The sequence below is a fragment of the Saimiri boliviensis genome, chromosome 9, assembly GCF_048565385.1.
Source record: "Saimiri boliviensis isolate mSaiBol1 chromosome 9, mSaiBol1.pri, whole genome shotgun sequence".
In the NCBI taxonomy this organism is placed as follows: domain Eukaryota; kingdom Metazoa; phylum Chordata; class Mammalia; order Primates; family Cebidae; genus Saimiri; species Saimiri boliviensis.
In genome coordinates this window covers 101830696-101853653 of record NC_133457.1, presented here as the reverse complement: position 1 = coordinate 101853653, position 22958 = coordinate 101830696, and the positions used below count along the sequence as shown (strand labels likewise).

Here is a 22958-nt window from a genome sequence, read left to right as displayed (position 1 = left end):
GGACTACAGGTGCATGCCACCATGCCCGGCTACTTTTTTGTATTTTTAGTACAGACGGGGTTTCACTGTGTTGGCCAAGATGGTCTCGATCTCCTGACCTCGTGATCCACCCACCTCAGCCTCCCAAAGTGCTGGGGTAACAGGCGTGAGCCACTGCACCCGGTCACAGTACATACTTTATCTCCCCAATTACAATGAGGAGTAAGGGCCTGTAATCACATGCTTCTTTTTGAGTTTATCACATTGGGTGTCTTACATAATGCCTACTATCTATAACACAGAAAATTTAGTTTAAGGCGTTAAAGACTGACCGAGCATAGTGGTTCATGCCTGTAATTCCAGCACTTCAGGAGGCCAAGATGGGTGGATCACTTGAGGTCAGGAGTTAAAGACCAGCCTGGCCAATATGGTGAAATCCCATCTCTAATAAAAATACTGGCACACACCTGTAGTCCCAGCTACTCGGGAGGTTGAGGCATAAGAATCACTTGAACCTGGGAAGCAGAGGTTGCAGCGAGCCAATATCATGCCACTGCACTCCAGCCTGGCTGACAGAGGGAGACTGTCTCAAAAAAAAAAAAAAGAAAGAAAAGAAAAGATGTTAAAGACTTACTCATTCAACAAATATTTCTTGAGCACACTGTATGGCACAGAGTAAGCAACAATATTAGATAATATTATTTTACATTTACCTTGTCCTCCTTTGCTGTACATATAAAATAAGACTGAAAGCTTTAAAAGAATTGTTTAAAGTCAAACCCTGAGTCAGTGACAGTGACCCTTCAATCTTTTCCTACGGCAGAAGTTGGCAAACTGCAGTCCATGAGCCAAATCCAACCTCCTGCCTGTTTTTGCACACTGCATAAACTAAGAATGGTTGTTAATTAGCTTTAGTCACTGCTTAGCATTTCTTTTTTTTTTTTTTTTGAGATCAAGTCTTGCCCTGTCACCCAGGTTGGAGTGCAGTGGTGCGATCTCGGCTCACTGCACTGCAACCTCCACGTCCCAGGTTCAAGCGATTTTCCTGCCTCAGCCTCCCGAATAGCTGGGAGTTCAGGGCCGTGCCACCATGCCTGGCTAATATTTGTATTTTTAGTAGAGATGGGGTCTCATCATATTACTCAGGACGGTCTTGATCCCCTGACCTTGTGATCCACCTGCCTCAGCCTCCCAAAGTGCTGTGATTACAGGTGTGACCACCACACCCGGCCAACATTTCTTATGTATTACTTCGCCTGATCCTTATAGATGCTAAGAAGGAATTCAGACAGGTACTTTGAATCCTGAAGTTGCATCAAGAATTTGGTAACCTTGCCTAGAGAATGCAGAAAAAAACTAGAAGACCATACAGAATTTCTGGCTTCATACATTGGAATCATACCTATGAAAGTAAATAAAATGAATATTTGAAAATCAAATCCTTTTTCTCCAAAAAATCTATACTAAAATTTCACACGTTTTATCTTCAGTTTACTTTCCAGTTTAATGTGCTGCAATGCACCCTGCTTCTCTTAATACTATCCCAACTCAAAGCTTCACAGCTTTGTAGTCACTGACCATAACTCACACCTAAAAGCAATAAAGAAACTGCTATTACAAGAACCTGAAATAGATCCTTTTGGAAAGCACTGAATCATACCATAATTTTATAAGTTCTCAAAAATGTTAGCTATTATTCTATTATTACATTTCTATTTCCACATACTGGGCTTTAAGTGGGACCTACCTATAAATTCATTTTCAGCATGACACATTTCTTAGATTATACCAATGACTCCAAATCCCAAGGTTCTCTGTTGAACCCCTGCCTCTTCCCCAGGGTCTACAGCTTAAAGAGAGGTTCCCTGACATGATAAAAACTGCCTCAGTCAAGACTCAGAGCCTAGTTTCACTACTTACTAGCCATGTGACAATGTTACTTTGCTGAATATATTCCTCTAAGCCTCACCAAGTCCAGCTAATTCTATCTCCTAAGTCTTTCCTGAATTCATCTACTACACACTTAGAATAAAATCCCAGATCCCTCACATGATCTATACAAGGGTCTGACAAGATCTGCCCAGATAATCTCTCCAACCCCAAACCAGGGCAAAGACCCCCCACTGCTAACTAGCCCATGTCTACTACTTCTCTGGCACAAGTAGACTCTCCAGTGTCTGGCACACAGCAGGTACTCAGTGAAGATCTGAGGAGGGGAGGTGGGGGAGGAAAATATTACCTGTATCTCTCAAGGTCACAGAAATGACCTAAAGAAAGGATGTACATAAAACTGATTTGCAAACTACATGAATGCAAGCTGTTATGGTTATTATTAGCAAAAGGCACAATGTACCCAACATACCACTAGAATTTAACTAAAATAATCAAGTATTTCTAGGAAAGGGTTAAATGACTTTCAAGCAAGCTCAATATCTGCTACTTTTCTTTTTCTTAGCTAACCCTTGCCCCACTCTGGAGAAAAACCACGTTAGTGTTAGCACAGCTCTCGTGGGATTTCTGAAGTCCTAGCCTCTCCAGGGTTTGGCCTTCCCTCCTTTAATTTCTCTCCAGCACTTGGGGGGGAAACTGAATTATCAGTCTTAGTCATCAGCCACAGCAGTATCTCCAATAGCTCATCGTCAGAAACCAGAGGGAGATTTCAGAAAGATGAATGCTGGTGATGGAGCACAAAAAGGACAATAATATTTTACAGGTTCACATGACTTTACAGGGACAAACATCACTTGTTTTTCCTCAGATGGGACTTTGGTGGCGGTGAGAAAATAACTCCTGGACTTGTAGCCTTCCATGTGTCATTTTTACAAAGTGATCTCTTTTTCCCTGTCCCTTAACAGAAGGGCTGGTCCCACATTACATTTCTGTCTCTCAGGCTAGAAACCACTTACCCATGACAGCTACTATCCTAATCCTCCAGTACCAGCCTTGCCCTACATGGGAATTATACCTGCCAATTAACTGCTGCTGCAGGGCTAACAGATTGAGCAGAAGCTGGTGAGGAGGGAAGGGAGGGAGGGAGGATGTGCTGCACACACTGTTTGTCGAAGCCCTGGCAAGGCTGCTGCCCTCAGAGAGGAAATTCAGAAATTCAGGACTGGCTCCCACCACAGATTTCCAAAGTGCCATCGTCTTTTAGGGGTAGATCCCCAGATCAGCACTAGTACAAATCCTAAGGAGGAGAGAGCTATTGTCACAACACAGTAAAGACCTTTTTGGAATATGAATCCGTTTTTCCTTCTTCTCAGATTCACACACCAGCCTCATTTTTTAAATCCAAACTTAGCATCGTGTCTTTGAGAGAACCAAAAAAACAGCTGGCTCTTAAGACTCTATTTCCATAATTCATATTGAACAAAATGCCAGAGTGAAATAACATACAAGTTAACACTTAAAGATTTAAAAAGACACAGAGGTAAGGGCATTTTGCTTTTAATCACTGATATTTTACCTCTCTTCTTCCCAGCTTCATTCATTTATTCATTCAATAAATATTTATTAAGGATCTATCAAGAGCTAGGTATTGCTCTGGGCGCCAAAATATAGCTGTGAACAGAACAGAGCCAGTCTCTATTTTCATGGGAGGTTGGAAGGAGAACAGCGATGAGTAAAACGAACAAACTAGAATTTCAAATCATGATATGTGCTATGCAAACAATATACAGAATAAAGTGATGAGGGAATGAGACAGCAGCTGCAGGGCTACACAGGAAAGACTTCTTGGAGGAGGAAACATCTGAACTGAGACCTGAATGTGAAGAAACCAGCCATACAAAGCATTAAGGAAGAAGGGCATTCCAACAGAGGACACAGAAGTCTGAAGGTCCAGAGGCAAGAATGAGCGCGAAGGTCCCAAGGTGTCTTGAAGAACAGCAAAGAGAGAGGCCCTGAGGTATCTCCTTCCCTAAACTGTACTTCTGCAGTCATACCTAAATACCCGATACTGTGGCACTCTTTCAACCTCTCCACTTTTGTTGCTTTGCTAACACCGTTTTCTCTGCCCAAAAAGCCCTTCCTTCCACTTGATAAAATTTGGGCCCTCTTTCAAAGCTAATAATGCAAGTGCCTTCTATGTGTCCTCAGTAAGAGCCAGGAAGCCTGCCCTGACCCTCCCCTACAGGACATAATAAAGAATAACTTTAAAACTCTATCTGTCGTGTTCTTTACACTTCACAAGATGCTTTCCCAACTGCATTAGCCCACTTAACCTTTACATTAACACGATGAAATAAGAATTATTAACCCCATTTTACAGATGAAGATGGGAAGCTCAGACAAGCTGAGTATTTGGCCCAAAATTATATTCTGCAGGGCCGGCCATCTCAGCTCCCACCCAGCGCTGCCATGTTACCTCTTCCTCTTCCTCTTCCCCATCTCTGTCAATAATCTGAAGCAGCCTTTTTTTGTCATCATCTGCTTCTTCCACCACAGTCATTTCTTCTTCTCGATAGCGGCCACGTTCTCGAGTACCAGTTTGCTTCCGACGCATCTTCTGCTCCTCCTCTTCATCATCCCGGGGACGTTTTGTGCCTCTATTGGGCTGAGAAAAAAGAAACACAGGATTTTAGAGCTGAACATGACATAGAAGCCAGGCATGGTGGCTTCCGTCTATCATCCCAGCACTTTGGGAGGCCAAGGTAGGCAGATCGCTTGAGCCCAGGAGTTTGAGACCAGCCTGGGCAACATGGTGAAACCCTGATTCTACAAAAACTATGGGAGGGAAAAAAAAAAAAAAAAAAGACTTAGCAAGGCATAGACAACAAATATCCTAAAAGGTTTTAAGAATTCTCTGACTGGGCTGGGGGCGGTGGCTCAAGCCTGTAATCCCAGCACTTTGAGAGGCCGAGGCGGGTGGATCACGAGGTCAAGAGATTGAGACCATCCTGGTCAACACGGTGAAACCCTGTCTCTACTAAAAAATCCAAAAAAATTAGCTGGGCGTGGTGGCGCGTGCCTGTAATCCCAGCTACTCAGGAGGCTGAGGCAGGAGAATTGCCTGAACCCAGGAGGCGGAGGTTGCAGTGAGCCGAGATCGCGCCATTGCACTCCAGCCTGGGTAGCAAGAGCGAAACTCCGCCTCAAAAAAAAAAAAAAAAGAATTCTCTGACTGAAAAGCACCTAGCATACAATTTTACCCATCACATGGAGTAAAGCTCTAGGTGGTCATTTTTCAGATCCTTAATGATTCTATAAATATACAATGAAAGTCAGTGGGAATTTTTTTATATGCAGTTTTGTCCCTTCACAAAAGTTCCTATGTATACAGAAATAGCAACAAAGCTACCTTAAGACAGGGACACTGGGTTAGGCTCAGGTACTAGTCAAGCTGTAACTCTCCCAATGCCAACCTCTTAGCAACTGGTTTTACTTCACATCTATAAAAGATTACAAAGCCTACAAGTAGTCCAAACATAAAATGTTACATCTGTAATTTCTGAATGTCTTCACATTATATGTAACTTTTTAGAATACTTGTAACTAACTTTCTTACAATTCTAAAAAGTTACAGTTACTGACAAGTAGTGCAAACATAAAATGTTACATATATAACTTCTGAATGTCTAATAAAAAAGTTGCAGTTACTCACAAGTAGTCCAGACATAAAATGTTACATATGTAACTTCTGAATGTATTTGTACAAGACAAAGTTACATATGGAACATGTTTGGACTATTTGTGAGTAACTAAAAAAAAGTTACAGTTACTCACAAGTAGTCCAAACATAAAATGTTACATATGTAACTTCTGAACGTCTACTGCACTCCCAATTCTATTTTACGGAAGAGCTGAGTTAAGGCCCAGAGCCTGGGCAAAGGACCTAAACAGACACTTCCCAAAAGAAGACATACAAATGGCCAGATATATGAGGGGGGTGGGGGGGGAAGCTTACCATCACTAATCATCAGGGAGATGCAAATAAAAACCACAATGAGGCTGGGCACAGTGGCTCATGCCTATAATCCCAGCACTTTGGGAGGCCAAGGTGGGTAGATCACGAGGTCAAGAGATCGAGACCATCCTGGTCAACACGGTGAAACTCCATCTCTACTAAAAATACAAAAAATTAGCTGGGTATGGTGGTGCATGCCTGTAGTCCCAGCTACTCAGGAGGCTGAGGCAGGAGAACTGCCTGAACCCAGGAGGCGGAGGTTGTGGTGAGCCGAGATCGCGCCACTGCACTCCAGCCTGGGTAACAAGAGCGAAACTCCATCTCAAAAACAAAAACAAAAACAAAAACAAAAAACAAAAAAAAACCACAATGAGTTATCATGTCACACCTATCAGAATAGCTATCATGAAAAAGACAGAAGAGAAAGTGTTATTGAAGGTATGGAGAAAAGAGAACCCTGTGCCCTGTTGGTGGAAATACAAATTAATACAGTCATGATGGAAAACAGTATGGAAGTTCCCCCAAAAAATTAAAAACAGAATTATCATATGATCCAGCAATCCCACTTTTGGGTATGTAACCAACGGAAATGAATTCAGTACGCTGAGGAGATATCTGCCCTGTTCATTGCAGCATTATTCACAATAGCTAAGACATGGAATCAACCTATGTGTCTGTCATTAGATGAATTGATAAAGAAAATGTACATGTACACAATAGAATTCTACTCAGCCCTAAAAAGTGGGGAAATTCTGTCATTTGAGACAACCTGGATAAACCCAGAAAACATTAAGTTAAGTGAAATAAGCCAGGCACAGAAAAACAAACACCTTGTAATCTCACTTGCATGTGGATTCTAAAAAAGCTGAACTCATAGAAGTAGAGAGTAGAATGCTTGTGACCAGAGGCTGGGGAGGAAGTCTGGAGATGAAGGAAAATGCTGACTAAAGAGTATAAAGTTTCAGTGAAACACGAAGATAAGCTTTAGTGATCTATTGCACCGAATGCTGAATATAATAAGTAATAATGCGTTGTACATTTAAAAATTGATAAAACAGATTTTAAATATTTTCACCACAAAAAAAAATTATTTAAGGTGTTAGATTTGTTAATTAGCCTGATGTAATCATTCCACATTGTAAACATATATCAAAATATCACCGTATACCCCATAAATATATACAAGTATTATTTGCTAATTAAAAATAAACGTTTTCAAAATCAAAAATAATAACAAAGGCCCAGAAACAAAGTAGTACATAAGATCACAAAACCATTAGTGCACCACTGAAAACAGAACTGCCATTTCCAGACTCCGAGTCCAAGGCCCTTTCTACCAGACTCTGATGAGACCTCATTTTGCCTTTTGTTGTTGCCTACTTTTCAGAGATGAGGTTTCACTATGTTGCCTAGGCTGGGCCTGAATTTCTAGGCTCCAGCAATCCTCCTGCCTCAGCCTTCCAAGTAGCTGAGACTACAGGTGTGTGCCACTGCAACCGGCTCATTTTTGCCTTTTACAACGCTATCGATGAAGATGTTCTTACTGTTGTTTTCCATTAAATTAGAATAAAACAGAGCAGTAGTGAAAGGGGCTTCAGAGCTGAAGAGACATGGCCCTGCCCAGACACCAAACAGCCCAGGGTCTCCATTCAACTCAACTTACTCCTGGTTCGACTTTGGGCCCATCACCTACCTCTCTAAACCTTTCCTCATCTGCAATTGAATATTATAATTCTTTTCCCTGTGAACTCCAAATGAAAGAACTCCAAACCATAATGGTACTAAACAAATAAATAAAATCATCACTATGAAGTAATCCACAAGATTCGGTCTTCTCCAACAAAGCATAAATGTAGATTCTTCAATGAGATTTTCTTTATCTGATATAGTAATCACACCCACCAGCAATATGCTTGGTGCAATGTGGTATGTTACTACCAAACAGAAGAAAATGCCACTTTCACTGCCAGCCTGCCAAGTTGTTTGGTAATAACACAAAAATTTCTATTATAGATGTTAAATACTTCTCACCTTTTGACTTTTATTGAACTGCACCTTGCCAGTGGTAGAAAGCCATTCTCTATTCATGTTTCCTGCTTGTTCCACATAGCAGGTGCTTTAGTAGGTTTGAGCATATGACATTGTTTAGAAAACTCACATTCGACAATTTAGTTTGTAGGGTACCACCTGCTATTTTTCACTCTCTTTCTAGTCTCCCTAAGATAGATAGATTATAATTTCATATTAACACACTCTACTTTCCATAAGGACAAAAATTACAAGGATCTACTATCATCATTACTGTGCTACCCTAAAAAGAAAAATAAAAAAGAAAGCAACATGCCAGTACCCACAGACAGACTACAATAAAAAAGGAGGTGGTGGTTTGCATGTAAGAAGAGGAAGGGAAGGTAGCTTCATCCTAAAGGAGGGCAGGCTTCCAAATGGAAATCTGTAGCTCCTCAGCAGGTAAGGAACTTCAGCCCTCTGGGAACACTAATTCTTTCAAGCTCATAAAATAAGCCCTGCTGCGATTCTGATTAGCGTGAGCCTACTGCAGCAGCCAAGTCAAGGCATGAACTCCATAGTTCTCCATGGAAAGAAGATTTCTAGATTGTTTATCTCTGAGGAGAGAAAGAAAAGGCAGTGGGCCACAATTAAAAGAAGAAAGCTAAATATTGCCACAGTTAAGAAATGCAAAACAGAAAAAAACCACTAGCAATGTCTCTTTTGAACACATCTTCCAATCCTCCTCTTTAAAACAAACATTTCAGAAGTCAGGGGTGAAGTTTCACTTATTAAATTCCCATTAAAATAGTACTTTCCTTCTGCAGAACTTCAATCTTCACCACATCTCCCACAATGAGAAGTACTTACCAGTTCTGTTTTATAAGCAGGGAGACAAAGATGCCTAAGGTCTTTCAAAAAACTTGTGCAAAGACAACCTGGTTCCTTCTCAGAGTTGAATCTGATCTCTGGAAAATGGCTCATTTACTGAGATTCCAGGACCTTAAGTGAGACAGATCTGACAAACTTTCAGGCAAAAACACTCACCTATAAATATGTCATGTAAGACCTTAAGTTAAAACAATACTTGTTAAACAATCCCACAAATATTAAAGAATTCTAAGGCTTGAAGGGTCTTCAAGTAATCAGCTGCCAGTCCCAGGCTTCCAAAAGGGTCATGTATAAATAGGGACACAGTTGGTTAAGTAGGGCCAGCGTGGATTCTTGAGACAAGAATAACTCTGTTAACTTTTATCAACAGTCTAAGTAAGCCATACCTAAGAGGGCTACCTTTAAATTCACCAACTGCTTCTCCAACCTTCTCCCTCACACAGGTACTCAGCTATAGCTTTAGCTCCTCCTAACAACTCTGTGGCAGAGCCGTACCTTGACGATGCTCTGCTACAACTCCTTCAGCAACACAGCAGCTCCCACCTCCCTCTCCAACAGACAGTAAGCCATGCAAAGGCCCTGATGTGGTTTACTTCCACATTTCTCTTCAAAAGGCAAAAATTTTAAGCACTTCATTTCTCTTCTTAACCCTCAAAAGTCTCTTTTTCAAACACTAACACTACAAAAAGAGACACTTTGAATCATTCCTGAGATTTGACCACTCCGAATAAAAAGAGTTAGGATTTATTTCTTCAACAAAGTGCCAACTTTGTGACGCTTACTGGGGATGTAAGTGTGATAACAAGACTGCCTTGTTATCAGAGCTTAACAATCTAGAACAGTGTTCAACTGAAATATAGTACAAGACATAGATGTAATTTAATTTTTTTAGTAGCCACATTTAAAAAGAAATAGGTAATAATGTTTATTTAATCTAACATATCAAAAATATTATTTCAACATGTAATCTATATTTTAAAAATTAATAATTTGTTATTTTACATTATTTTTCTTTTCATACTAGGTCCTTGGAATCTGGTATGTATTTTGCACTGATGGTGTATCTCAATACAGACTGGCCCAATTTCATGTGCTCAACAGCCATATAAGGCCAGTGGCTACAGTACTGAACAGCACAGGCCTAGGGGATTTCCACCTGAGGGGTTCCAGCTCCCGGATACAAGTCAAAATGGACTTGCCTTTCCAGCAACATTGAATGAAATATGGACTCCAACAAAAAGTTGAACTCCTGACTGTTTGTGAAAGAGTCACACTAAAAATTATGAAGGTAACTCAATACCCTGACCAAGAAATAAACTTCCTAATTTATATTTACCCAATATTCACCACTGAGAGAGTGACTGGTTATATAGAACAAAACAAGAATTGTAAGCAAGGAAGCAGCTCAGAGCTGTCAAACTGATTTCACTAAAGGGAAGCCAAAGGGCTCTTGATCCACAAAAAGAATGTGACACTCACAGCCTGTCACAGAGGTCAACAGCTCAGGCCGAGCTCTCCCTGTGTCTTACACAACCAACCCCAAGAGGCTTAAGCCATTCTTACCAGTCACCTTTGGAGATTAATTTGTTTTGGTATCTGAAAGGTGTTTGGAATCACTCAAGATGAAGGAATGACAAAAGCAACTCTTCTTAATAAAGTCATTTCTCTGCTTCTGCTGACCACAGGACTAGAGAAAAAATGATTAACTCTTAACTTCTGAACATCAGCCTTGAAGGGTTTTTACAATCTTCTACAATTCCCTGCCTTACTCCCAATAGGTGGTGAGTGGTATAAAAGCTCACTAAGCATTTCCCACCATCCAACCAAACAGCTGGTAGCCTTTCTAGGATAAAGGATTCCCACTCACTCAAAGCTCAGAGTAGGCTTCACGGTAATAGAGAGATGCCTTTACTTGTCAATAATCTTGAGGCCTATTGCATGTGTGTGTATGTGTCTCCATCCATGCCCCTGAAAACAGAAATCAAGACATCTTCATGAAAGCTTTGAAGGAGTTAAAAAATTAAATAAGCAATCTGCCTAGGATACTCCCTACGTACCCAGACAATATCCACCCTAAGCTTTGGGTTTCATTTTCCCCTTTTTTTTTTTTTTTTTTTTTTAATTAAAAAGCAGTGAGAAGCCATAGCTATAATGAGGGGCTGTGGGAACATGCAGTTATATTGAGCTCAAAGTAATGTACCATAGGAAGAGGCTACATCACCAGAACGAATCCTAAATTAAAACTCCAGTATGAAACCAACTCCATTTCCTCTGAGCATGCAATCTATATTATCGCATTTATGGGTTGTCTTGACCTCAATTAGGTTTGGGGGTGGGGGTAAAGAGAACTTCTATAATGAGCAATAATGGTATCATTATGATAAATTATGAAAACACACAATGCAATTACTAATGTGAAGAGTGCATTCGCATCAGAATACAAGAGTGTAATGTGTGCATGTGTGTCTAAATATAGCTCAATATTCCAAGTTACCTTGCTAAGAAAGGGGATAATTCATAAAAGGTACTTTTATGAAAAAAGATGTCCAATTCTAGTAAGAAAATGGGAAAAAGCAAAGGAAACCTTCTAAACCTTGTAATAAACCAAGAATTCTTCACCTAGAACTTAGCAGCTCAGCTAACTTCGGAAAAGGATCTTCCAAGCAGGGCATGAAGTACTGTTTCCTAGATATCAAACAACAGGAAAGACTTAGTAATTTGAGCTGGAAGAAAGAGACAATCTAGTCTCTGTCTCTCTTTATATTAATAGAACAGGGAAATCTGAGCCCAGTGAGTTTGAACAGGGAAATCTGAGCCCAGTGAGTTTAAGCAACTTGCTTATGGTGAGCAAGACTACAAGGTTTCTAAATCCCAACACTATGCTTTTCTTTTTTCTCTATATTAACTTAAGACTGGTTGGAAAGAAAATAAAAGGACTGTGAAGAAGTCACTAGTAAATAAACAAAGCTGCTATTAAAATATAAGAACACAGACTAGCGGCTATTATAGACAGGCTAAACTAGAAACCACCATCAACAGAAAAAGGTGCTTTCAATCCATTATTGCTAGAGCTAGTGATGCCTAACCTGTTTGCAATGGTGATATCCTGTATGGAGAATGAGTTTTGAAGTCAATTTTTCCTAAGTTCAAAACCTGGTACCTCTACTCAGCAGCCCTGGAAAGTAAGTTACTCCGTCTGTGCTTCAGTTTTCTCTGTCTATAAACTAGGAACAATAACCACTTTCACACAGACATTTATGCATATATGTATGTATGTACATAAACACTTATGTTTCTTTTCTTTTCTTTTTTTCAGATGGAGCCTTGCTGTCACCCAGGTTTGGAATGCAGTGGTACAATCTCGGCTCACCGTATTCTCCATCTCCCGGGTTCCAGCAATTCTCCTGGTTCAACTTCCTGAGTAGCTGGGACTACAGGCATGTGCCAGCACACCCAGCTCATTTTTGTATTTCTGGTAGGGACAGGGTTTCACCAATGCCTGACCTCAAATGATCAGCCTGCCTCGGCCTCCCAAAGTGCTGGGTCGTGAGCTACTGTGCCCAGCCCAAAAGGCTGTGTTTCTAAAGTACAGAGCAGTTTGGCACATACAAAACAACACACTGAGCTCACTATCTCTCTCTGACATATTCGATTAAAAAATCAAAGAGGCTAAAGGTTAGAAAGAACTCTGACCATTAATAGTTAGGTTTTTTAATGTGGATCCCTTTTTAATGTCAAAATATTTGACAAGACTGAATAAGTGCAGTAGTGCATGTCTGTAATCTCAACAGTTTGGGAGGCAGAGGTGGGAGGCTCACTTGAGCCCAGGAGTTCAAGATCAGCCTGAGCAACATAGTGAGAACTCACTTCTACAAAAAACTTTAAAAATTAGCCAAGCATAATGGCACACACCTGTAGTCCCAACTACTCAGGAGGCTGAGGTGAGAGAATCACTTGAACCCAGGAGGCTGCAGTGAGCCAAGTTCATACCACCACACTCCAGCCTGGGTGACACATAGAGACCCTGTCTCAAAAAACAAAAAATTGACATGACCGCTCGCCCCCTGACCTCCATTTTTTAGTACCCAATAATTAAAACACAGTGATGACAATTAAATTACTATTATTTGGTAGTACTTTCCACTGAATTTGTGTTATTTATTATTATTATTATTATTATTGAGACAGAGTCTCACTCTTATTGCACAGGCTGCAGGACAACGGTGCAATCTCAGCTCATCGAAATCTCTGCCTCCTGGGTTCAAGTGATTCTCCTGCCTCAGCCTCCCGAGTAGCTGGGATTACAGGTATGCGCCACTGCACCTGTCTAATTTTGTAATTTTAGTAGAGACGGATTTCTCTATGTTGGTCAAACTGGTCTCGAACTCCTGACCCTAGGTGATCCAGCTGCCTCAGCCTCCCAAAGTGCTGGGATTACAGGTGTGAGCCACCGCACCCGGCGAATTTGTGTTTTTAATATCCACATTGACAAAAAAAGAAAGGTGGAAGAGAGATTATGTATTCGTTTCTCAGAAAATGCTGTGTACATCTGGATCCACAACTTCTTGCAATAATTCTGAGGCTCTAGAGACAGTTCAGGCTTCAGGCAGCCTTGATCTCACCCAATCATCTATCTTAGGTTTGAGTCCTTTTTAACATATCTCTGGCCAGGCATATGCCAGGGCTTTCCTAACACCTCCAGTCCTCCCTAAACTGTACCCGCACCGCCTTTAAATCACTCAGTTAGGAAGCTCATTTAATTGAAGAGAAACCTTTCAACTTACACTCTCCTTCCGTGGTTCTTAATCCTTCTCCTTAAGGAAATGTAAAACATGTCAAGTCTTGCTCACATTAAATATATATATGTACATTTTTCAAGATAGCAATCTGACTTATTTCTTCCTTTCCAATTGCCTTTACTTTTTCAGAATAAATAAGAAGGTTGGGCAGGGGGCAACAGAGGAGAGGAGGGGGGTATACACATAATTACATTCCTTCCTACCATTATTTTGGAATTTCATAATTTTAAAAGCTTTCTAATACCTCTTGGAATAATTAGACATATGAAGGTTGCAAATCCAAGCTTGTGGATGGATTGGTCTGACCCATCTGAAATACTCAGAAATCATCTGCTGTTAACCTCTTCTGATTACCTTTTGTCAGAATAAAAGGGAGTTTTCAAACATTCATTTCTACCAGATGGTAGTGAGTGGCCTGACCCAGAAGTTACAGATGAGATGCAGTAATGAGTTTTCCCTTGCCTTTACTGGCTGCACATTCACTGGTGACATTTTACAACTAGGACTTCTGGCTCAATCAATATTTGCAGGCATGAAACCTGCCAAAGTTAACATCAGGGCTCCCTTGCAAATTTGCTTAAGGCACCACAAATGAAAAAGCTCACAATCTCTAATGCTGCAACTATCATCAGCCAAAGTTCATAATTAGAGATCAAAGTAATCAGAGACAGAAAATTCCACCCACCACAACGCGTTGTTGTGATGATTAAACAATACACGTTATAAAGGTGCCCTAGGTAAAATATAAATCACTATACCAATGAAAGGTGTTATCGTACTTTTAGGAAATATCTAAGTGAAAATTCCAGATAGTCACATATAAATATATATTACACCTCTGCAAATTTGCGAGACTAGCTTCAAAAAAAAGAACAATGAATCATGTCCACCTACTACCTTTTTTTCTGGAGGAAAAAATAGCTATCAAGAGCTCCTCAAAATCCCAAAGCAGAGTCTTTGCAAAATATAAAACAGAACCACCATTTATTCCCAATTAAAAAAAATTACAGGCTACAAGACCACAGTAATTACTAGAGAATACGGTCTTTATCAATGCTCACAATGAAGGGGAAAATATCAATGTATTAAAAATCAAAATTACAACAGCTTCACTTATGACTTGTAATCTGATTGGCTGACAGCTAAGATGGATGTGATTTATAATTTAAATCACTAGTCATGAAGACTACTTAAACCATTTTTCCTATCAAAAAATTGTTATTCCTTGTTAAAGCCTGAATATATATTCATCTCACTGCCAAAGGATGTATAGATTTCTTTTTTAGAAGTACAAACTATACTTTAATGTCCATGATTTACTTTGACATCTGCTCTGATTGATTCTACAGCTACATCAGAAAGCTGAATGTTGATTCGGTTTCTTTATCAAAACTAACATAAGCAGATTACTTGTAAAGTTATTGGAAGGCAAACTATCTCCATTTTAGCACACTTACGAATATGTTTTGTCAGCTACACCAGAAGCATCAGCATCCATTCATTTATTAAGGAAGTACTTACTGAGCTAAAAGAACCTGAACATCACTCTATTAGGCGCTGGAGGGACTATTAGACATCAATTTAACAACAAAACAGCACTAATCTAAAAGAAGTATTGTGGTACGAGATGCAAACAACAGCAAACCAATAATCAGAAAAATCTGGGTTCTAGTGGTAAATCACTTAAGAGCCACGTGAGTTTGGATAAGTCATTAGACCTATCAATGCTGCATTTATAAAAATGCTCAGTCCTCGCTTTGCTATCTCACAGCACTAACTTTATTAAGCTAGGATAGGAAGATTAAATTAGATAAAAATACAGGACTTTGAAAAGAAAGCACAGAATCCAATTTCTCTTAGTGACTGCAAACTGCAAAGCCCTGTATATACGACAGACTTTATTTATTTATTTATTTTGAGACAGAGTCTCGCCCTGTCTCTCAGGAAGTGTGCAGTGGCGCAATCTTGGCTCACTGCAACCTCCATCTCCTGCGTTCAAGCAATTCTCCTGCCTCAGCCTCCCTTAGCAAGGACTACAGGTGTGCACCAACACGCCTGGCTAATTTTTGTATTTTTAGTAGAGATGGGGGGTTTCACCATGTTGGCCAGGCTGTCTCAAACTCCTGACCTCAAATGATACACCCGCCTTAGCTTCCAAAGTGCTGGGATTACAGGCATGAGCCGCCATGCCTGACTAGACTTTAAAGATTACTTAAAGCCAGCTTTTGACAAAGAACATAAGTATATGATCATAGAAGAAAAAATACTGAGTAGCCCATAAACATATAAAAAGTAGCCCAACCTCATTAGAAACCAGGGAAATGCACATTTAAACCATTATTTAGGCCTGGCATGGTGGCTCATGCCTGTAATCCAAGCACTTTGGAGGCCAAGGTGGGCAGATCACATGAGGTAGGGAGTTCAAGACCAGCCTGACCAACATGGCGAAACCCTGTCTTAAAAACAAACAAACAAACATTATTTATCATCGGATTGACAAAAATGAAAAAATTCAAAATCTGGTAATACCAAGTGTTGGTGAGGATATGGGGAAATGAGAACTGTTAATACTTGCTGACAGAAGAGGACAAATGAGCACGAGTGAATCGGTGAGGCCTAATACCACTGACGCATATATTCTACGACTAGCCCAGTAGTTCTCCTCCTAAGGACTTAGACATTAGAGAAATGCTCACACATATGCACAAGGAGTTATTTAAAGAATGATCACTGGACAACAAGAAACAAAGTTAAATGATCCATGGATGCATGCATAAATAGCAACCATAAGGAAAAAATACATGAGGATAATAATCACCAAATTCAGGATAGTGATTGCTTCTAAAGGAGGCTAAAAGAGAATCTGGATTAGGGAGGGCTATTCGATGAAATGAGATTAGGGAAGGGTGCAAAAGAGACTTTATCTGTATTTATAATGTTTTATTTCTTAAAGAGCTAAAGTAAATTTGGCAAAATGGGATGATTATGCACACCTGGAAGAGAAAAAAGGTTGAGGGGTACCACCAGAAGCTAACAGGGATTAGGCAGACCAAGTCATGCCCAACTGGCTGTGCTTCTTTATTGTTGTTACTGTTGATTAAGGATTTACAATGCTCACAGGGTAACTTAAAGTCAACAAGAGCTCTCACAGAGTTAGTCAACGAGTCAACAGGATGACCAGCTTTAATTATTTTTAAAGCTAATGCATATTAAGGGTGCACTTTTAGAAGCATAAAACCAATTCAGCCTAGCTCACCAGCAGTGAGTTAGTTTCTGTGCATTAAAAGAGACATTACAAACTGGAGATGTATGAGCAAGGTAGCAGAGGGTCTGGAAATCTTGCTACAGGAAAAATCAATAAAGGAATCCAAGAGGATTCAGGGAGGGACCCAAGAGTGAATCACCATCACTTATTTAAATGGATGCCTTGGAGTAGAGTAAATGCAAACAGTGCTACAAAAAATGGCAGATCACCTTCCATCCCCCTTCACAGCAGCTAGAGAAGTCCTACCCAGTCCTGAGACCCTGCTCAAATGTCACCTCCCTTGAGAGTCCTCAACAAACTCCAGTAAGACTTGTGAGCTTCCTCAGCAGTGTATCAGATCTCTGCCAGCACACAATATATGTATTAATAAGTATCTATTTCCTCTAATAAATCATGAGGTAGGTCTTCAAGAGTTGGGATCCTAGGATATGACCCTTGCTCCTAACAAGTATCTTGGCACCTAAGAGTACCTTGTTCATCGCAGGCACTTAACCCATGCTGCTAAATCAATGAGAGACAGATTTTTGGCTCCATATATATTAGCATATACACATACCCACTAACGTGAAAAAGACAGAAAAAGACACATTCACTGAAAGTGTCCCAACAGAGTCCGAATTATATGTCATGCTGCTGTCCACAGGCTCACCTGCATGGACTCTAGAACTCTAAGATTCTTGTATTCAATGTCTGAGCCTTAACCCAACTTAAATGAAAACTATTTTTTTGTTTTTCAAAGCAGTAATTTACCACCACCTTTTTTAAAATTTAAAATAATTTATTTTATCCATCCTGTTGAAAACGTTTTTAAGTTGTATAGGCCATGCATGGTGGCTTACACCAGTAATCTTAACACTTCGGGTGGCCAAAGCAAGGGGATTGCTTCAGCCCAGGAGTTCAAGACCAGCCTGGGAAACAGTGAGATCTTATGTCTACAAAAAATAAATTTAAAAAAAAGTTAGCCAGGCATAGTGGTACACACATATACTTGTAGTCCCAGCTAGCTACTCAGCAGGCTGACATGGAAGGACTGCCTGAGCCCAGCAGTGAACCAAGATTACGCCACTGTACTCTAGCCTGGGCAACAGAGCAAGACCCTGCCTCAAAAAAAAAAAAAAAAAAAAAAAGAAAAGAAAAAGAAGAAAAACAAATTGTACAATACCAGCCATGAACAAATACAGGATTAAAAACAAAACAAAATCTTTCTGTCTAAAGATTATATCTCATTTCATCCAAAATGAAATATCTTCTAACATTTCTAAGGTTATTACACTTAAAAAGTAAGACAGGCTGGGCTCAGTGGCTCACGCCTGTAATCCCACCACTTTGGGAGGCTGAGATGGGCGGATCACCTGAGGTCAGGAGTTTAAGACCAGCCTGACCAACATAAAGAAACCCCATCTCTACTAAAAATACAAAAGCTGGGTGTGGTGACACATGCCTGTAATCCTAGCTACTCAGAAGGCTGAGGCAGGAAAATCACTGGAACCCAGGAGGCAGAGGTTGTGGTGAGCTGAGATTGCGCCACCGTACTCCAGCCTGGGCAACAAGAGTGAAACTCCGTCTCAAAGAAAAAAAAAGTAAGACAAATCCCACCTGATAGCCAATGAGTGTCATTTATATGGGCCCTTGTGAACATGAAGGGGAGATGAGAAAGGAACTGTCTTCATTGAGCTTACAGAGCACCCTTACTAAGCATCTACACAGCTCCATGCCAGGAGTACAAGGCTCAGGAAACAAAGAACAAAACAGGCATGTTCTTTTCTTCAAGGCGCTTTCAATCTTCTGAGAACCAAGCACAACACTGACAAGTCAATGGAGGATTACTGAACCTTCTGGTTAGTGCTGCGGCTGAGTATGCATAGAGAACAAAGGGATCATGGATGGGGTATGTGTATCAGACTGGAGATCAAGGAAGGTGGCACAATTCAAGCGGAGAGGCCAAGTTAAACCAATGAACTCACCAGGAATAATTTACTATTAGCAAATACATGCAAATTCTCCAAGTTCCTTGGGCTACTGGGGTGACTGCAGTCAAGCAGAATTCATTCAAGTTCCTTGGGCCATTACGCAGAATTCTCCAAGCAGAATACATCTCTTCTGCATCTACATGTTTACTTACTTTTACTACACAGGGCTATCTCTATAATCTGGTAAATTTTCCAATGGTGGCATCAAGTGATATTCAGAGGCTAAGTATAGCAAAACTCAGATTCAGCCAAAGAATATTAGTCTAACCCTGTAATTTACAGATGAGTAAACTGAGACTCAAATTAGTGACAATACTTGAGCCTGAAGCTGTAGAACTGGGCCTGGAATCTAACTCTCATCTAAGTAGGAGCAGTATTACACAACCCCCAGACTCCCTTCCTCAACCAAGACCTCAGAAATGTTCATCTTCAACGCATACTTGGCCCTGCTACCATCATCTTTCAGCCAACACTAAAATCCCTTTGCTGCTTTTCTGCCCATGCTTTTAGTCAGGTGAGTTCTTTCTGCAGTTGTTCCTTGTCTATCTGCAATTTTGCTACCCAGAAGCGACTAGTATCATCCGTCTAAACGGAGATTTCAGTAAGAACTCCTCCCTCGTATCACTTGGAAGAACCCACATTGAGCACTGGGTCACCTACCATGGACACCAGTCCACTCTGAACCTTTCAACATTAAATAACAAATTAATATGGGAAAGCTATTTAAAATTATTTATAAGTTTAAACCAAGACTCAGGTACAACAAATTTACTATTTAGGATGACACAAATGCTAGATATTTTATAAGTTTCTAAGAGAGGAGGGTGGAGTATGCATTCTGCAACCAGCAAACTCACACGATGGTTCTGCAAGTTACAAGACATACTTGTTAAAAGAGAAGTCTCCAGCCAGTAGAATGCTGCCTCTAGCAATGCATGATTTTATAAAGACTGAAGTGGGGCAAAAAAATATTTAATTATTTTTCCACAAGTTGTCTCTGAGGTCACTGCCAAGATACTTTTTCAAACAGGAAGGGTTGGGGTTTGGAAAGGAGCAGAGACAGGAAAAAAAGAGAAAAGATGTTTTGAGCAAATAGGAAGTGGGGAATGAATGATCCAGGACTGAATGAGTGAGAACCGGATCATGTGTGAGAAAATAACCATTTTATTCACCTACAAACACCTCCTCATTCATTCCTTAAGAATTCTTATATGGTTTTGGTCTCAGAAGCCTTAGGACTTTAGACATTGCCACTGTTTCTTCAAAAGCTTAAAACTTATCCATGTAAGTGTTATTCAATAGCTGCCACATTTATTTCAAGGAAGATAGAATGCACATGGAACTTTCCTTTGAGTATCTTGTTAAAGAAGAATATTTTTCAACATTATGGGCAATACTTTAGAGTCTGAAAATGTAGCAAGATTATATAATATACTTTCCAGCACTTGAGTGCTGATTTACCTATCCCTCTCGGCTTGAATGAAGTATCTGGTATTATGGCCTCAATACATGCCTGCTGATGGGTCCATCAAAGACAACGAAAAGATATGGTTTCATGTCTGCTTTTGTGTAAGACGCACTTTATTTTCCTCAACTCAAAGGTTTTACTATTTCTAGAAGCTTTACAAACCACTAAAGTTAGCAAAATACCTCCATTCCCAATAAAGACAAGGATGGTAAATGACTTATTCTTAGGTAAGACAATCCAGTGTCAGAAATACTTCCCCACCTGGAAAACAACAGAGAGAATCCTGCCCTCCTGGCTATGTGGATGACCAAAAGGAATTCTCTGGCAGCCTGGGCAAATGCATCTTGGCCACCTACAAATTCTCCTTACCAGCTCTATCTACACCATCACAATTTTATCTCAGGAAGCCTATAAGGTTGATTTCAAAGTGATCTTAAATTAATACTTGCTCACTTCAAGAACATTTTAAGATACTCAATTTCCTAGCAAGCACATCTAGTGGACCAAATAGGCAAAATGCATACCTTGCTGGGCAGGAAGAAACTGTACCAAGGGTAATATAACTAAGAAAGTAAGTGTCTTATACATAAAATAAATAAATACATAGTGGAATAAAATAATTATTTTGATCCATCTTCCCCTATTTAAAGTGTTCTTTGAAGCTTGGCAGCTTAAGGTATCAAAAATACTTAAAAACTGGTTGCCTTTAAAAAATGTATCCAAAAACATTACACAGACAGTACTACATATTACTGTAGCTTTACTTTCTGATAAAGGAATGTAAAGTGAATTTTCATAATCAAGTCTCCTCTGTGGGTGAATCTCCAGTCAGTTCCAACCAACTCAAAGAGAGCCATCAAGGCAAACTACCCATTAGCTGTCAATTTAGAATGACTTCAGAGAGCTAGCCTCAGAGCTCCACTGATATCTTTTCAACAACCTCTTAATCTTGTTTATAACACCTGTGTTAAAGCAGCCTGACATCAATTCTACTCACTTGTCTCAGACTGAAATTACTTAGAAACCTGAGAATTCCAGGATACACACCAAAAAACACAAAGATGCTTGGCCTGAAAAACCCTGTACACAAGGGAATTCGGCTACTTCTTTTACATAAAGCTGCATAAGTGGGCCAGAATGGCCTCAAAAGGCAAAGTCAGACATAAATCTCACAAATAACTTCTTAGGAGGCACAAGATCACAGCATTGTGGGCTTTACGGAAACCATAAAGAATTCCTCCTACAGCTTCCTTACCAAACGATCATCCAAACCATACAACAATTACTATTATCTATGTGCCTACTCTGTACCAGGAACTTAACATTTCATGATCTTTTTAACCTTCACACAACTCTTCTAGGTGGGTGATGCCATTTCTCATTTCGACAAGTGAGGATGCCAAAGTGCACCGGCTTGCTTAGCGAACTGCCAAAGTTCAAAGTTAGAAAATAGTGGAGATGGGACTCAAAGGCTGTCCAGCAGTCTAAGCCTAAAGTTCTTTCTATGACATGATACTACTACCATGAGACTGAGAACTCACCTTGCCATAACTGGTTTCTGTGTTTACTATAAATCTGTTTCCTGAGGTTCCTTTAACTCAAGTGAACTGTTAGCAGCTCTAGTACTTTCTGCTTTAGAAACTCTTGTCCTAGTCTATAAGAAACATAAAACACATAAGAAATTGATGCTAAACGAGTCCCCTCAATAGGGGCATGTGGTATAGTGAAAAGAGAATGGACTTTGGTAGTCAAAACACCTGGATTTGTTGTCACTAGAGTGTGACCCTGGATAAATAACCAGCATTTCAGCCTTAGTTTCATCCTTGGAAAAAGCCAACCTACTGTTGTGGGGCAGTAGTGTTGTGGAAGTACCTAACCCAGAAAAAGCACTCAATAAATGTTTAAAAAAATAAAGAAAAACATCAAATGGAAACGGATATGCCAGATCCAACCAACACAAAATAAAAACTAATTTTGTTGTTCTGTATGACTCATTTTTTGCCTATAGCTGGGTAAAGAGAAAACAGCAATCATGGCCCACAGTAGACTTGCAGCAAATCTTTGGCAAATAAATGAATCAATCAATCAATCTCTTGCTTTAGAGTCAGTGACAACACCAGCCTTTAAAAGAAACGCCAATCAACTCTCAGATTACACAATAGAATCAGCCTTTTACGAAGATCATCTACTATTACCTAAAACAAGATTCACTCAACCTCGAGTTATCTATGACTAGGGCTACCATCATTCAAAAAACACCTTAATCTGCTCCCATCAAGGAAAAGGCAAGAAAAAAGGCAACTGGGGAGGTGCAAAGCCTCAATATAAAAAGATACCTAGAGAAGACTCAAATTCAGTCACCTAATCACTGATTCACTGCTTCATTCATTCATCCCTCCTTTCCTTTCTTTAGTCAAGAGATATGCATTGCACATTAACTCATAGCAGTCACTGATCTGGTCACTGTCCCTGAGCAACTCACAGTCCAGTGAGAAGAAAGGTATGTAATCAAGTAATTCCAACAGAGAATGACAGGTAGAATAGACTTGGAGGCAAGTACAAGGTACAGTCATCGTAGGATTCTGCTGCAGTTTATTCTTGAAGGTCCTTTCTTCTTTTTTCTCCCCCTTTCCCCCCCCCTTTCTTCTTTCTTCCTTCTTCCTTCTTCCTCTTC

At 40.0% G+C, this 22958-nt stretch overlaps 1 protein-coding gene across 2 annotated transcripts in view; it reads right to left on the bottom strand.

Moving 5' to 3' along the window:
* Nucleotides 1-22958, bottom strand: part of CTNNBL1 (catenin beta like 1) — a 180595-nt gene that overhangs the window by 137948 nt on the left and 19689 nt on the right. For both annotated transcript variants that reach the window (XM_003936366.4, XM_074406508.1), the window contains exon 2: nucleotides 4346-4534. In XM_003936366.4, the coding sequence (XP_003936415.1) occupies nucleotides 4346-4534 (189 nt within the window). The remainder of the gene's footprint in view (nucleotides 1-4345; nucleotides 4535-22958) is intronic.